At 39.9% G+C, this 18327-nt stretch overlaps 1 protein-coding gene across 1 annotated transcript in view; it reads left to right on the top strand.

Annotated features, from left to right (window-relative positions):
• Positions 1-3065: 3065 nt before the first annotated feature.
• Positions 3066-18327, top strand: part of LOC121238769 (tRNA ligase 1) — a 51755-nt gene continuing 36493 nt past the window's right edge. The window contains exons 1-11 of the mRNA XM_041135792.1: positions 3066-3445; positions 4211-4690; positions 4896-4946; positions 5192-5274; positions 5908-6007; positions 7090-7168; positions 7725-7848; positions 8619-8725; positions 9480-9608; positions 10332-10396; positions 10529-10693. Coding sequence (XP_040991726.1) covers positions 3257-3445; positions 4211-4690; positions 4896-4946; positions 5192-5274; positions 5908-6007; positions 7090-7168; positions 7725-7848; positions 8619-8725; positions 9480-9608; positions 10332-10396; positions 10529-10693 — 1572 coding nt within the window. The 5' untranslated portion in view covers positions 3066-3256. The remainder of the gene's footprint in view (positions 3446-4210; positions 4691-4895; positions 4947-5191; positions 5275-5907; positions 6008-7089; positions 7169-7724; positions 7849-8618; positions 8726-9479; positions 9609-10331; positions 10397-10528; positions 10694-18327) is intronic.

An 18327-nucleotide genomic window follows, 5' to 3' on the forward strand; every position in this document is an offset into this window, starting at 1 on the left:
CTTTTTTCTTTCTCTTTCTCTCTCTGTTTTTTTTTTTTTTTGGTTGCTGGCCTGGGTAGAGCCCGGTCGTGAGGATTCCCCTTCCGGTATCCCTCGTGATCTATCCCGCCAACATTAGGCTACGGTTGACAACCCTACTTGTTGGTCTTTAGGTGGGGTTCTACCTCGCCGAGCCTTCATGTCGTCGTTTTGTCCTCCTGGTTTCCTTTAACCTTCTTTTTCTTCGGTTGCATTTGTGAGATTCGAAATAGATCTTGCGTGTCCTTTGTGCACACGAGACAACCCATTCCATGTGACTCAGAAGTTCGCTGAAGCAACTCGAGACATGGAAGTAAGCCAGACGGAGAACCAAGCATGTAAAGACAAAAAAATCGTGACAAGAAAAGCCCATGCATGCGCGAATGAAGTACGTCACATGACGGAGGAGACTGGTGTTCTGCCTTTGGCCCCCGATCATGTGGAAGTTACGAGCAAAATTTGAGATGAACAAGAGCTCCGAAGGGCAGAGCCAATTGGACCAATGAAGCTTATTATCCTCCACCCAGACTGACCAGAGGCTACAGTGACAATCAACAACAAAATGACGCAGGAAGTTTAAGATGTCATGCGACAACTCCTCGTCGAACACTTGAATGTGTTTGCATGGAATCACGGGGACATGCTTGGGATAGTGCTTGAAATCATACATCATAGTTTAAGTGTGGACCCAAAAGCCAGATGGGTGTGGTAGAAGCGCCGAAGAAGTTGACGTCGATCTCGTTGCCTTGGCCGTTCGCCCAGTGGGGAGTTGATTTAGTTGGCCCACTTCCCTTGGGCAAAGGAGGGGTCAAGTTCGTAGTAGTGGCCGTCGACTATTTCACCAAGTGGGTCGAAGTTGAAGCCTTAGCCACTATCACTGCGAGCAATATCACGTGATTCCTATAGAGATCGGTGGTTTGCAGGTTTGGCGTCCCACACACTATCATCTTGGACAACGGGAGGTAGTTCGATTTCGACCATTACCTAAATTGGTGCTGAGAGTTGGGGATCGAGTTTCGATACTTGTCCTTTGGGCACTCTCATTCCAACGTGCAAGTCAAGGCTGAGGAACTCCTCGATGTGCTATGGGCCTACCGAGTTGTGGTGAAGATGCCGATCGGGGAAACTCCCTTTACCCCTCACCTATGGACACGAGGTTATGCCGCCAGTAGAAATTGGACTTCCCTCATACAGAGTTCAATACTTCGAACCAGAATCCAATAGCAAACGGCTAGAAGAACAGTTGGACCTGTTGGAAGAAGTCCGACTATAAGTAGAGATAAAGGCCATAGCCAACAAAAGAAGGGACGAGAGGTGCTTCAACAAGAGTGTGCGACTGAGAACATTCAAAATAGGGGAACTGGTACTTAAGGAAATGGGAACAACAACTCGGGACGAAGGAAAACTGGGTCTCCGATGGGAGGGCCCCTATGTGGTCGTCGCCACAAATCGACCAAACTCCTATCGCCTTAAAAATTTCCAAGGAAATGAATTATCACACCCGTGGAACGCTGAGCATATGCAGAAATATTACTGCTAAGCTGGTTTACTTGTCATAATTTTTATATTTTCCCATGTGCTAGTTATCAGCCATAATATATATATATATATATATATATTCTTGTCTCAATGATTGGTTTCAGGAGCATAATATAACAAGGAAATCGGTCCACCCCTTAGCAAAGTCGACTTTGCTAAATAAAAACTCCGTTAACAACTTATCTCCCCTAGAGGGAAAATGGAAACGAAAATGGAAACGTAGGCCTAAAAGGTTGCATTGTCCTTCTCGAGGAGGAGTGCGGGTCGATCTTTAGCCACCCAAAGACAAAGTTTACCTTTCTCGTAAGCGTCAACAGACGGGAGCGGGTCTTGTAACAGACTGCTTGAACGACTTACCTCCTTGCGGGATACCATAAGAAAATGTAGGCCTTAAGGTTGCATTATTCCTCCCATAGTGGAGAGCAGGATCAGCCACACAGCTCCCCGAATGAATTACCCCAACCTCCGTTGCGATGAAAAGTGGGATTAGCGCCAGCTTGACTCAAACCTACAATTTCCTGTGATGTCAATGGGCGGGAGTGAGTCCAATAACAGACTGTCCAAACGACTTACCTCTCCACAAATGATGATAGGCGAGCAAACGGCTTAGCCTCCTAGTCCAGGAAAGCGGGACTAGCCTCGAGGTGGCCCGAAAAACTTATCCCGACTCCCACATAGTGAAGGAGCGGATTAGCCACATCGTTGTTTGAATTACCTTCTCACCTGGCAACAGAGGGAAAAGTAGGCCTTAAAGGTTGCCTTTTCCTTCTCACAGTGGAGTGCGGACTAATCCTCAGCTATCCGGAGAAAAATATTTACCTTCCTCGTCAGCGTCAACTTTTTCATACGAGTTTAGCCTTATATGCTGGAACTTTTTCATACGACTGGGTACCTCTCTTTAAAAATCGACCGCCATTGTTGTGCCTTAAACATGGGATTTTTTTTTCATTTGACAGTCTTGGACAACCAATGAAGATAAAGACTAGCCGTATATATAATTTCTCCTTGTTTGTTTTCAAATCACTTTTCAACTCATCTTATTTCATATAATCTTTATAATTTTTTTAAATTTTCATACAAAATAAAGTAAATAGCCAACCAATGAACCAGGGAAACAACGATGACCTACCAAACAAACTTTTATATTTTCAATTATTTTTTTCTCCAGAACGCAAAGGAGATAACGTCAAGATAAGGCGCCTCCATTTTTCTCAATCCCTATTTCAAATCCCTGAATTTTTTTTTCTTATGCATTAAAGAAAAATTCTACTTATATAATCCGGGAGGAAGATACGTCGACGGGACCTGACGGCGTGCACAGATGGGGCCTGGGGGCTGGCTTGGGCATGGGGTCACTGGGGTGGGGGCGGGTCTGGGGCATCGCTTAAAAAAGTTGTTTTATTTTATGACAGGGCAGTCCTAAAAAGAAAAAAAACTCCAGAATTCAGCGGAGTCAAAACGGTGCGTTGCATGACTCCCGCCGTGTTGACACCACTACCGAACCCGGTTCATTTCTAACCTTTCTTTCGCCCTGGATTGTAATCATGGCCATGGGGACACACAACAAGCAGTAAAGACCGCCGTGCGTTCTCTGCTAATTTCACGCTCTCTCTCTCTCTCTCTCTCTCTCGCTCTCCTCACCCTGGGGCATTGTAGTCTGTATACATACACATTATCTCAGGCCTACACTAGCATTTGAATGTCGGCACCGCAGAGGATTGTCTGCGCTCTCTTTACTCTTCCTTCTTATACTCAAGCTTTCTCCTCAACCTTCAACTCCAGAACCTTCCTCATCCTTCGTTGTCCTCCACCCTGCATAACCCTAGCCTGCTCTCTTACTTTCACCTCCTCTTTCTCTCTCTCCCCTCCAATCATGCCTTACAACCAGGTACCAACTGCACGTTATCATCACTGCTTTCGTCTGTGTTTGTACACACACTAACATCTATAGATATGCATATTTATGTATACTTTATTCTTATATTTATTTTCAGTAGTTTTTCTTGTTGAGATTGGATTGGAAGGCTATTTAATTTCTGGTTGACATTTTGATAAAGTCTTGAGTGGTGCTTTTGAGTTCGTGGAACTATTTTTCTGTTCTCCTAAAATTTGATTACGGTTGATTTTCTCGTTGCTTGTCTGTCATGAATTCTCTGTGTTTGGCTGTTCGATTTTCTGTTATATTTTGTCAAATGACGCATCAAGCTTTTTAAACAGTTTGCTGATGATTTTCTTGATTTTAGTGATTGTATGTATTACTCTCTCCGCGCTTTTTGATCGTTAGTGATTGATTGGCTGTTACTTGATATAAATAAAATTGGATGCTTGATAGAGTTTGCTATTTTTCTGATTCTGAATATATGGATGATTGCTCTACTTTGTATTTGGATCGACTGTATTTTGGTGAATATTTGATCGGCTGTATTTTGCCCAAACGGATGCCATATTTTATTGTTGTGCTAGAGGCAGAACTGATCATTATGGTTGAGTAGTCTTAGTTCCAAAAAATGTTCAGAATTTGTAAGAGTAAAGCCTTAATTAACTCGAGCTTTACTGGCTGATCACGAGGCGCTAAAGAAATAATTATTTATTTAGAATCGAATTTCTAGGCTCAACAGTCTACTTGAGAGAGATTTTTCTTTTTCATTTGCAGCGAAGGGGTGGACATATGGATCAAAGATGGAAAGAGAAGCCAAAAACTGACATGTCATCCTCAGCTACAGGCAGTGCATCAGCAGATGTAGATGAAACCGTCAGTAAAAGAATTAGTGCACTTAGTATCACTGAAAACAGTGGGCAACCCCATGTTACAGTTCCACCCATGCAATTGGGGAGTGTCCAAACGGCAAACCAGATTCCAGCTCAAGGTGGTCAAAAGGCAGTCTGGAAGCCCAAGTCATATGGAACAGTGAGTGGGTCCCCGGCAGTTGAAGTTGAAAAAGCACCTCTTGGTAAAATGATTAAGGGGGATGGAGCTGAAACAGCAGTAGCTCAGATAACAACTGCCGGTTTGAGTAAGTTGTTCGGTGCTAATCTGCTGGAAAATTTCACTGTGGATAATTCCACGTACTCAATTGCACAAATAAGAGCTACATTCTATCCCAAATTTGAAAATGAGAAGTCAGATCAAGAGGTATAATTTCTTCCAATTTTGTTCGTCTGAGTTGCGTCTCTTAGATATATATACATTGACAAGCCTTACTGCAAAGAGTTGTCTACATCTTTTGAACTACGACTCTATCTAGTATTCAGAATGAAGTTTCCATATTATTGCTTCATTTAAAAAATTGTCTCATTAGATTGTGTTATTTATTGGTTATCGCTTTTCGTATGTCCAGATAAGGACAAGGATGACAGAGATGGTATCTAAAGGCTTGGCTACCTTAGAGGTAAGGTGTTTGGTAACTTTTTTTTTCTTCAAAAAATTGTATTGCTTTCCATTTTGGAGTTTCCACCTCTGCTGGCTTCAAATGTATATCTCTTCCCTTGGCTAAGAAAAAATATGAATTATTTCTCTTGTTTATTTCTTCTTGACTATATGGTTTATTCTGCTATTGATAACCTAATCATCATATGAAGGTTTATATATAACATAAATCAGTTTGATTGAGCAAAGGATGATGCTTTTTTGCAGGTTTCTCTTAAACACTCCGGATCTCTTTTTATGTACTCCGGTCACGAGGGCGGTGCATATGCGAAAAACAGCTTTGGAAATATGTATGGGCATGACAATTTTTTTAATGTTCTTCTTTTGCTTTTTGTTTTCATTTAGAAGAAAAATTAGCCTCTAATCAACCGCAACCCATCTGTAGTAGTTGAATGCCTTGATCTAAAGGGCATGGCATCTCTGTTGCTGTGTTGCATTAAGACATAATATTTAAATCTTCCTTAGTTTGAAATTAAATATTTAGATTTATAACAATAATGCTGCATGATAACCCTTAAGGTTTGGCTCAAGTGGTGAATGCCTTGGGCTTGGGGGTATGCTCCCCCCAGGTCTAAGGTTCAAATTCCCTTGGGTGCAATCAATCTTTTGGGACCATTGGACCGAGGGTTTTTTCCCTTGAATTACTTGAGGTGTATTTGCTGGAAACTCCTTGTTGAGGGCCGATGCCCCCTGGATTAGTTGGGAACCTGTTCCCGGACACCTGGTGCCCCAAAAAAAAAAGAAAAACAAATGCTGTATGATGCTGAACCACTCTTTGGAATTGAACCCTAGTTGAGAAAAATATTTGTTAAAAATGTCACCATGCTCAGTCTTTTGCTTTATATATCACTGGGTTCCACCCTTTATATTCAGGATAGATATTTTTTCTCTATAGTTTTCTGAACAGGCTGTTTCTTGTGCAGATACACTGCTGTAGGTGTTTTTGTTCTTGGACGGATGCTTCGTGAGGCATGGGGAACTCAAGCAGCAAAAAAGCAAGCAGAGTTCAATGATTTTCTTGAGGTAATCTATGTTAGATATTTTTAATGAGAAGGAAATACAAAAGAATCTCCAAAACCTTCATTCTCGCTGTTTGCATTATAAATCCAGGAATGCTTGATGATGAATCTTTGTGTTATCTCTGTCTGTCTGTCTTTTGTAATGTGTATGCCTGCTTATACTCACATCCATGATTTGAGAGTTCACTAAAATGTAAGAAATAGAAATTCCTCCTTTTTAATGAAAAAATAAGAGTTGATAAATAGGAGGGGAGGAGGGCAGGAACTGTTAAAGTGGGGCAGGTTATTATGTCCTTAAAATGAAGCTTGGTGGTTTCTTATGAAAAATACTTCTTCATTTTTTTAAATTTAATTTGGACTTTCTACTTATAAGAAGTTACTTATTTAACTCCTCTCCCCACTTTTCTCCAATCCTTTCCGTATTTTTTAGTCTCCTCACCCTCCAGCATCCTGAACATAATGTAAATCGCATCTGACCTGAGATCAGATCCTGATTTCTCTGACTAAGTTAAGGTTTTGAACATTCTCACATTGTGGGCACACTTATATTCATTTGGTTTGCTGATGGTTGTGCATCTTTGCCAGTATTATTTGTAACAATTACACATGCACACAGTGAACACATTTTTTTATCAATGAGTCAACACTCACCTGGAAGGTCTTGAACCCATGACATTGCCCTCGTATCATTCTTGGAGGGAACAAGATGTCATTTGAGTCCAAGCTTATCAGTATACTTGTGACATGGATTATTCACAAAGATAATAATTGCTATAGAAAGTTTCTCCATTGCAGTCAACTGACTAAACTTGATGTTAAGTTGTTAACCATTCAGATCGCAATGTTGTTTCTCTCACTGAATTTAATTTTCAACCTTTTTACATAATTTATATGATACATTGAATTGGTAACTAGCTGGATGTCATGGGTATCATTCTAAGATTTTCTCTGTTTCAGAATTTTAATTTATACTTGTTTATTTTTTTTGATGAATAATTTATACTTGTTTATTTATTTGTTAGTTGTTAAATTTTTTTTCTTGTGGTTTGCTTAGAAAACTAATTTTGTTGTTGTTCATTCTTTCAGAGGAACCATATGTGTGTATCAATGGAATTGGTAACTGCTGTTCTTGGAGACCATGGGCAGCGTCCCCAAGAAGATTATGGTAAGTGCATTTTTCCTTGGTTCAACTAAGATCTTTTTGTTTTAGGGTAATAGCACATTGTCCCCGTAAAATACCATCCTTGTATCATTTACCCCAACAATCTCTAATTTAGTATAACTAGGAGCGTATTTTGAAGTATGAGTCTCAGTTTGCCTCCTCTATCCAAAGCAGTTGTTAACTTAAACGAAAAGGTATGGAAAATGCTGTAGGGCCCTTGACACTAGTTGTTTTCTATCAGGGGCATGTGCCATTTTGTTTATGTTTTTTGTTCGAGCTAGTGGTTGTTCCATACAGAAGGAGCAAACTAACTTTGAAATTTCGAAATAGAGTTTGATTTTTGCTAAGTTAAAGGTCGTGGAGGTAAATTATGTAGGTATGGAAGTTTATGGGTGAAAAGTATGATTTATTCTTCTTCTTAACATGAAGGCATGTTCTTTGATATGCATTTGCTTTGTTATGTTCATTATTGTCTCGATGAAGCAATGTCATTGTCCATCCAAATTATCAAAAACATTCTATAATAATTATAACTTGCGTGCTCTGTTGTTTTGACCAGTGGTAGTGACAGCAGTAACAGAATTGGGGAATGGAAAGCCAAAGTTCTTCTCTACTCCTGAAATCATTGCATTTTGTAGAAAATGGCGCCTACCAACAAATCATGTGTGGTTGTTCACGACACGGTGATGATCTAGGGCCCCTATGACTAGATTAGCTTAAAGAGTGGTTTGGATTATTGTGCATCTCCCTCCCTTTCTCTCTCTCTCTCTCTCTCCATTCACACACCCAACCACTCACACAAAATGACTGTTGTAGTTCTTTAATCAAGCTGACATTGTGAATCAACTAATTCTGCTGGCACTAAGGTTTTCTTTCAACTTCCGCACATGCCTCTCTCTTTATGTGTGATAATTAGTTTATGATTTATGAGATAATTGCTAATTGTTTCAAATATTGATGAATTCTCTAATTTAGTTAGTTGGACAATTTCTTGCCAAATAACTCAAATTGCACTAGTTGCTTGATTGATTGTCTAATGTAACAGAAAACCGACGTATAATCAAATGTAGGAACGACGTGGAATCAGGCAACTATAACAAGCTGGTGCACTTTTTTTGGTTTATAAGAAGTTCCTGCACTCTTGATTGCTGGGTGTTAATTAGTAATGTGATGTAATACCATTAGGTATTTCATAATAAGATCTTTTAAGGATATGGCATATGTATTTATATGAGATATCTGCATGAGAACCATCAAGCAGAAAATACCTATAAAAAAAAAAAGAACCATCAAGCAAATAGAAGAGCAGATATCTGTATGATATTATTGCCCTAACTTTATTTACATAATACAGTTCCCTAATTTTTTAGAAATGATATTCTGTTTTAGACAAAGACAGTAAAACCATAGTTTTGTTGCTTCTGATTGATATTTTTATTTTTTATAACTGAAGGAAGTCAGTGACTTCATTTTTTGCTGTGTATGATGCGCTGTGTGAAGAAGGAACTGCAACGTCAGTATGCAAGACTCTTGATGAAGTTGCTGATGTATCTGTTCCAGGTAGTGTTTCTAAGTGCTACGCGTCTATAGTTATGTAGCTTGAAATTTTGTGGTGCCTCATCCGGTTGCCTTTAGTTAAGAATGTTATTTTACATACAAATTTTCTTGAAAACCAATTCCAAAATCATGCCTGGTAGGAATGACCACCCTCCCCCTCTTGCTTGCCTCAATCACTGAACCAAATGCAGGAGGTTGCTTCTGCCACTGAAGGGAGGGGAAAAAAATGAAACATAAATGGAAACATAGACAGTTCATTTTGTAAATCATTACCACATGCCTCTTGCAATAACATCTTCACCATTAATGCTGGTTCTGCCATGGATTGATGTCACCGCCATGCTTCAAACATCACATCATCATTGTATTGAATGCTCTGTCGACAGTATCAATCTCAAATTCTCAATATCACCAGTGCTACCAGCATGTTTAGTGTTTTTATCAAAAATTGCTGTTACAACATCTACACTCACCACCTCCACCACCAAATTTCTGCCAAGGAGGCTTCGGTTTTATACTTGATGTTTTTCTTCCCATTTTGGGTTGTCATATTTATTGGATTTATCATGAATATCTCTTTCAGTTTCAATCTTTAATTGGAATTGCTTTTTATGGGATCTTTTCTTTACCAATAAAATTTATGCAATATTTTCTATACAATAAAACTGGGATGTTGGCTAGAATTAAAATTTGGTTCCTTAATGTGAGCATTTTGTGAGAGCACTAGGATTTAACTCAGCTTTAAATCAATATGCAGGTTCGAAAGACCATATAAAGGTGCAGGGTGAAATCTTAGAGGGTCTTGTGGCTCGTATTGTAAGCCGGGAGAGCTCAGAACATTTGGAGAAAGTTTTAGAAGAATTTCCTCCTCCGCCGTCTGAGGGAGGTATACAGCTACTAAGTTATTTTTGTTTTCATTTTATTTATTTGGAACTTTTCCTAATTGACTTGGCATCTGTCCTCAAAGTAGAGTGGCATGTCATGTTAAGATTGTGATACATTCTGTGTAATATTGTAATTTAACTTCATGGAGCCAATAGGTTAGTCCAAATTCAATGATCTAGGGTATTACAATACTCTTTAGATTCCTGGCATCTTCGATAGCCCATTACTATTTGCTAGGATTGGTTTTGATACCATCTATACGATCCAAGGAAGACCCAAGCCACATCAAGGCTTGTATTCCAAAAAGAGTTGTCAATGTTACAATTCAACCTTGGAATCATTATAAACTTTAAGACCTTCTCTTTCCTAGCAATGTGGGATCTCCATTCACCAACCTATCATGGAATCAGGGTATTACTCCCTTCCCCTTCCCCCTCAAAAAACACCTGTTCTAAATTGTATGTTGTCTCTGGTGACTAAATCTTGTTAATGTGGCCCACTAATTCTGCAAGATCAATTAATAAGTATTGTTTTTCCATAGTTAACAGAGAGTTTTAGTATACACTGCATTATATGTGGATCTGCTGTTGGCCTCTTACTTAAAGTGTTCGTATTGCTGAACGCTTTTTGCCCCAATGAAGTTCACTTTCTTGGCCCATGGAAATGCTAGTTAAAACTGTAAATCGTACTGATCATTTGGTAATAACTAGTTTTGCCTCTTCAGCTAGCCTTGATTATGGACCAAACCTTAGAGAAATTTGTTCGGCAAATAGGTCCGATGAAAAGCAGGTACTTGGAGTTTCTATTGTATGAACTTTAGTATTCTAATGTGGCATTTATACTTGCATTCGATTAATAAAGTGGATGACTAAGAATTGATGTAATGTTTTTTTTTTTTTTTTTTTGGAAACACTACTGCAGCAAATAAAAGCACTTCTTCAGAGTGTTGGCACCTCCTTTTGTCCGCACCATTCAGATTGGTTTGTGAATGAAGCTGGTGATTCCCATTCAAGGAATGCAGATAGATCAGTTCTTTCAAAATTTTTACAATCTCATCCTGCTGATTATTCAACCACCAAATTGCAGGTCCTGCTACAATCCATTTCAAAATATCTTCTAAAAATGTTAAATTTGATCAAATTTATAAGAATGTGATGAAATCTAAAAACGTGTGTGATGTAGCGGAAGCAATAAAAAAGAGAAGAACATGTCTCTCTTAAATCCCTGAACAAAACAGAAAGAAAAGAAGAGGACGAAGAAACTTTTTTTTTTTTTTTTTTTATCAGTGAAGAAGAGTTTTGAGAACTAGTCAAAGTCTGATTTATTCAATGAACAGATAATGTTCACTCCAAGCCTTTATCTAGGTCCTGAACCCTAATCTCAAACTATCCAGAAAACCAAAAAAATATAAATTACTTGGAGACTACTCCTGTGGCTTTACTTTCAAGTTGTTCTTACTCTACTTTCAACCTACTTCCCACATTATTAGAAAAAAATAACAGTAAAATTTGGGAGTCCTAAAGATACTTAGAAAACTAAGTAAAAAAGAAAAGCTAGCTGCCTCTATCTAATTTGGAGAGGTAGTTTTCCTGTGTCAGACCCCCTGGCCAGAAAGGAACTTGTCCACAAGTTTAAGAATCAATTTCTACGATCTATTGAAATCCCAGATACCTTTTCCCATCCTTTTTTTTTGGCTGCCTTGTGAAAGTGAAGAAATATATCTTTAGTTAGTATGCTAACGAGAAACTCTGCACAATAGCCATGCACTTATGAAATATTCTTATTCTTGAATTTGCCACAAGAATGATCGGTCACAACTAACAAGGTGCAAACTAACATAATCTTTTACAATATGATCTTCTAAAAATTGAATTAATAAGATTTGTTTATCGAACTTTTTCTGGTAAATCTTCCCAAATGTGATCAAATAATACCTCTCTTGTATCCTAAGAGTGAAGCGTGCCATCAATCTTTATCATGTCAGTGAAAGAAATATGTGATTACTGACCTTTCAAGGAAATTAAAAACTCTTTCCTACAATTGAACTTTAATTTCATACTTTTAGTCTCAGGACACCCATCAAACCCATCTTATCTTAGAAAACAATCACTTGTTTTTTAGCTAACATATATTGCTCTGGCTTCATCATTGAAACAATTACCATAAACCATTGGTGTATCCTCTTCTATGGAGTCAATATGTTCATTCTTTTCAACATTATGCCTATCCAAAAGTTCATTCTCCTTTCATCCATCATCAATTGTTATGTTAGCTTCTGCTACTTCTACTTTCTTTTATTCAATTCCTTTCTGCGCACAAAATGCACGAGTGAGAAGGAAAGACTGTCTAACTTAGCTTCAAAATCTTATACCTGCACATACTTTTGGTTTATCTTAAAATAATTTTGTTTATAATCAAGCATAATCCATGTGTAAATATTTTGAGCTCAACAATCTGAAGCTCTTATTATTATTTTTTTTAATGTAATCAAACATCATTATCTTCAATATTTTGAGAAATCTTTTAACTTTCATCCAATATAAGAATTAGCAATATCAGGTTAACCATTATAGCTTTGTATATCAATAATTTTTGTGTGAGAACTCCTAGATTCCCAATCATCACGAACTTGATTAATAGTTAGGCCTTCAAATCTTGAGATACACCTCCATCATCATGTTCACCATCAAGGGAAGTCTTTGTATAGCCTAGTTACCTCTTTGAAACAATATAAATGCAATCACAAACAGGTCAACGGGAGCTCCATCGTTGTTACATAATACATATCTTCTTGTTCATGTAATTAACATTTAGATCCATTGTTACTAGAGCAAGAGTTGCCTAAGTAATATGGAACAATTTTCAAGTTTCATGTTGGAAATTCACGAGGTTGGCCCTGGGGAACCTTCGCTTACGAACATCATTACTATAAAATTTTTACCATTGCATGGATTAGTCATCATGGTAAGGATTAACAAGGCTCTAATACCAACTGACATAGTGGAAACAATAGAAAAAGAGATGTTTCCATCTTAAATCCTTGAACACAAGGAAAAACATAAAGTAAAAATTTTATTTTGGGAACTACTCAGATCTTAATAATGCCAAAATAATTAGAAAACCATGGAAAAGGAAACTACTTCTATTGCTTTAGTTGCAAGTTACTCCTACTTTACTTGTAAGCTACTTTCCACTTTAATTTCGAGGGTATACTTGTCCTCTATCAGTGCTTCTGTTTGTTTACCTTTTCTTTTGACATTAACGCTTGCTTGTTTTCTTTTCTGCTCGATTTAATCGCTGAAGTAAATGTAGCTACTTACCTTATAGTGTTAGTTCTCAATGAATTTTCTGTCATCTGACAAAATCATTAATTGCTTGTGGAGTATTGATGGTTTTTTACATTATATATTTTTTTTGATAAGTAAGAGATCAATATTATATATATGAATGAAAGAGGCATAGCCTATGTACACGGGAAGTATATAGAAGAACACCTAAATAAATTCTAAGAGCGATAAATTAAAGACAAAAAATCATGAACATTGTCCCCATGCAATACAATAGCAGAAAACCAGCGCATTAAAGTGTGTAACAAAAAATTTTCATCTCGGCCATTGTGCGTTCCTTATTTTCAAAGCAACGCGCATTCCTTTCCGTCCAAATGCACCACATGATGCACAACGGAATCATCTTCCATAGCGCTGCCACTTGATGACAGCCTTGCAACTTTCTCCAACAACCCAACAAATCCACCACCCTCATAAGCATAACCCAAGCAACATCAACCCTTTGAAAGATCTCATCCCACAACACCCTTGTTACCTCACAGTGTAGTAAGAAATGGTCCATAGATTATCCATTCTTTTTACACGTAACACCAATCCATCACTACACATCCTCTCTTCCTCAAGTTGTCCGTGGTCAATATCTTCCCAAGGGCGGCAGTCCAAACAAAAAAATCTACTTTAGAAGGCACACGGGACCTCCAAATCTTCTTCCAAGGGAATGGAGTATGCTCTTGTGATGTCAAGATGTTATAATACGCCTTAACTGTACATATCTTGTGATTATTAGACCTCCACTTCAATTTATCTCGCTGTGCTATAGGAGTCCCCATGGAATATAGTAGGTTGAAAAGTTTGAAACAATAGATAATTCCCAATCATGAAAATTTCAAATAAAAAGAATATTCCATTGGTGCGAGCCATGAGAAAGTAGCCGCACATCCGCCACTGAAACCTCCCTGTTAACTGCAATACGATATAGTCCCGGAAAAGCCCTTTCCAATGCTCGATCTCCACACCACACGTCCCGCCAGAAACTGATTCGATTGCCCTCACCAACTACGAAGCGTATGTGATTTGCAAAGCATGACCACCTTTTCCTTATAAACTTCCATAAACCCACACTATAGCCCCCTCTCACTTCGTTGGAACACCAACCACCCCCAGCGACACCATATCTAGCGTCAATAATTTCCTTTCACAATGATCCCCCCTCTTAAGTGATATCTCCAAAGCCATTTCCCCAAAAGAGCTCTATTAAAAGTTCCCAAGTTACACACTCCCAACCTCCCATTCACAACTGAGGCACAAACTGTTCTCCATCTAACCAGATGAAGTTTCTTTTCCTCCCCCAAGCCCCCCATAAAAACGCCCTAAAGAGTTTTTCCATTCTGTTCATCACCTCTGCAGGCATAGGAAACAAAGATAAAAAATATGTGGGGAGGTTAGTGAGAGTACTCTTAATAAGAGTGAGGCGGCCCCCTTTTGATAAATACACCCGTTTCCAACCAGCCAACCTTTTCTATACCTTCTCCACCACTCCGTCCCATATAGCTTTATTCTTGAAAGTTGCACCCAGCGGAAGCCCCAAATATTTCATTGGGAAAGACGACACCTTACAATCCAGAAGGCTTGCTAAACTATGGTTGTTAGAAACCGCACCCACAGGAACCATCTCAGACTTGCCAAGGTTCACCTTAAGCCTTGACACTACTTCAAAGCAAAGTAACAGTGCTCGCAAAGTTTGGATCTGACTATTATCCACTTCGCAGAAGACTAAAGTGTCATCTGCGAAAAGAAGATGTGAGATAATAACGGAGCTACTAGAGGCATTACCCACCTAAAAACCAGATAAGTATCCTCCCCCAACAGCAGCCTGCACCATCCTGCTTAAAGCCTCCATAACTATAACAAATAAAAGGGGAGATAGAGGATCTCCCTGCCGCAACCCCGCGAACTATAAAAAAAACAAGCAGGTGTGCCGTTAACTAGAACTGAGAACCGGGCGGTTGAAATACAGTGCCTCATCCATGAAATCCACCTATCTGCAAAGCCAAACCTCTTAAGTAGATATAAGAGGAATTCCCAGTTCACATGATCATATGCTTTTTCCATGTCAAGCTTGCAAAGAACACCTGAACCTCCCTCCCGTAGTCTGTGATCTAAACATTCATTTGCAATGAGTACCAAATCAAGAATTTGTCTCCCACGAATAAATGCATTTTGAGACTTGGAAATAATGGGTTCCAGCACCGAACTAAGTCGGTTGGCAAGAACCTTTGAAATGATTTTATAAACGCTACTAATGAGACTTATTGGACGAAAGTCCTCAATAGTTGAAGCCCCTTGTTTCTTGGGAATGAGAGCAATGAAGGTCGCATCAAGGGATTTTTCAAACTTTTGACAAGTGTGAAATTCATTAAAAACCTGCAAAACATCACCTTTGACTATGTCCCAACAAGTTTGAAAGAACCCCATCGAGAAACCATCCGGACCCGGTACCTTATCCTTAGCCATACCAGAAATGACCTTGTAAATTTCTTCTTCAATGAAAGGTCTCTCCAAGACACTTACACTCTGCGAGTCAATTGCCTGAAAGGGCAATGTGTCAAGCTTCGGCCTCCAATAATCCGATTCTGTGAGAAGGGTCTATTAGTAATGTACAATATGGTTTTCTAGCTCCGGAGAAGAAGACAACACCTGAGAGCCGAATTGGAGCTACTCAATAGCATTGTTACACCGATGTGAATTAACCATTTTGTGAAAGAACTTTGTGCACCTATCCCCTTCTTTCAACCAAAGTGCCTTGGATTTTTGACGCCATGAAATCTCCTCTGAAAACAAAACCCTCTCCAAGTTTGCCATAGCTGTGCCCTTCCTCAATAACACCTCCTCCGAAGTATCCCCCAATAATTCTTTACCCTCTAACTCTTGTAGGTCCTCCAACAGTGTAGAATTCTGATTGTCAATGCGACCAAATACTTCCAAGTTCTACTTCTTTTGATCCTGTTTCAGAGCCTTCAACTTGCCTGCAAGAATGAAACTTGGAGTACCATTAAACTGATATAATGACCACCAGGCGCTCACCATCTCTACAAACCTGTCCGCTGTTAGCCACATATTTTCAAACTTAAAGTACCGACGACCCCTGTGAATACCCCCACAATCTAAAAGGATAGGAAAATGGTCTGAACTGACTCGAGCTAACCGTTTTTGACTTCCGGATAGTGTGCTTCCCACGAAGGAGAAACAAGAAATCTATCCAATCTCGACCAAGCTCGTCCGTTTGACCAAGTGTACTCGGCCCCTAGCAGGGGAAGATCCATGAGGTCCTGTTCAAAAATGAACTCGGAGAATTCCTCCATGGCCACAGAATTTCTATAATGCCCTGAACGTTCACTAGGAAAGCGAGTAATGTTATTATCACCCCCGATACACCACGGCATATCCCATAAGGAGTATAGACCTGTCAACTCCTCCCACAACCTTCTCCTATCCCTATCTACGTTAGGACCATAAGAACCTGCAAATGCCCATTCCCATCCATCATCCACATTTTTCAATAAAGTCGCAACCAAGTAATCTCCAATACACTCCTTAATCGCCTCAACCACTCTTTTATCCCACATTAGTAAGACTCCACCTGAGGCTCCCAAAGAAGCCAAATAAATCCAACCCATGTGCGAGCACCCCCACAAACTTTGCACCATTCTTCTATCAATGAATTGCAACTTTGCTTCTTGGAAACATACCACATCATCCTTCCACATCCGCAATAATGATTTGATACGAAGACATTTATTGCGATCATTGAGCCCCCGAACATTCCATGATAAAATCTTAGGTTTCATAAGAACAAGTGTTACCCCTCCCTTTCGATTTATCCCTTCCAGCACTCCCTTCCTTTATATCATAATTAATGGAGCAAATTAGCCTTCTAAGTTTCCTATCTCGCTTTGTGGCTGATTTTGAATGACTAGCTTCAAGAGCTACGAGAAGAGCCTTAAATTGTTCTTCATACCCTCCAAAAAAAATCCCAATAACATCTTGGAACTCCTCTACCTTCTTAAAAACCCAATTTGATGGACAACTCCTAAATTTAGAGCTGGGAGGCAGTGTACATAGAGGAGTCAGAACGGCCCCCTCCTCCCCAGAACTAACAGGAGCTAATAAGGCCAGTTCCTATCCACATGCTAAATCAAGTTCACCACTGGATACCACCACATTTTCATAAATTTTCATGACTTCGAACCCATCTCCAGACTTATGCACATCAACCAAACCCATCTCCAGTGGTAAAGTGACTAACGGAGCTCCCTCTGATTGCACAGGAAGCTCATCTGGGTCTCCGACCACAACGCAGACGACGACATCGACAACCCACACGACGGCGACAGGAAATCAACACACAACAACCCATCCTCTGCCGACACCTCTACCAACTTGCCATCCTCAACATCCTCACGTCGAGGTGGCTGTAGCTGCTCACCGTAATGGTCGAGTACTGCCGACGAACCATTCTGTGTCAAAGTGGGGTCCTGCAAGACAGTTATTGGTGCCGAAATGCACTTCTCAACGTTGTCGAAATTCTCTGTAGAGGCTGCTGACGCACTCTCGGCACACCCAGACCTCGCCGATAGACTCATTCCCATCAACCCTTTATCACACGGCTGAGTTTGTGAAGATTCCGGCGACGAAAAACAAAATTTTGGCTCAATCCGTATCGACGACAACTCCGGCACCCTAGCCCTCACCGGTGAACCCACCACCGCCTCCGACGGAACCACCACCATTGGCGTCGGCCCTTGACCCACCGCCAACAGTGGAGGTTGCGGCCCACTGGACGACGTCAGGATTTCAAAAACACCCCTAAGTCTCCAAGCAACCTTCTGGGCCTCAGAGAGGGGTTGGGCCTGCGTGTTGGGCTGAAAACAGGCCTGCAGTTGAGGCCCACCAAAAGCTACATTCTTTCCCTTAAAGCCACCTTTTGCAGAAACAGCTTTGAGCCCAAATAGAGAGTCTTCTCCCTGGCCCATTAAGGGCTCCTTCTCCATCTGCAAGCCTCCCTCAACGCAGCATTTTAAAATTTCCATATTCAGGTTTAAATGCCCCACTTGCATCTCCATCTCAGCCAAAGCTTGTAGTACAGTTACCATACTTGGCCCCGACAAGTGCCTGCCCAAACTTGCATCTTCACAGAACTGTGCCTTCACCAACGTGGAAGTAACGCCTGTCCCCTTTACAGGTTGAGACATGGGCTCACTGTACGAAGTAACAACTTATCGCCCCAGAGGCGGAGGAGGATCCATCCATGGACAACTCCCTTTGTTCTTCCCTCCCAAAACAGAGGAAGTTGCAGAAATTTCTTTTAACAGCTCACCAAAATTTCTCCAACCTACCCCTTTCCTCCCTTCCGGTATCATTAGTAGGCCGCGC

The sequence above is a fragment of the Juglans microcarpa x Juglans regia genome, chromosome 7D (assembly GCF_004785595.1).
Source record: "Juglans microcarpa x Juglans regia isolate MS1-56 chromosome 7D, Jm3101_v1.0, whole genome shotgun sequence".
In the NCBI taxonomy this organism is placed as follows: Eukaryota; Viridiplantae; Streptophyta; class Magnoliopsida; order Fagales; family Juglandaceae; genus Juglans; species Juglans microcarpa x Juglans regia.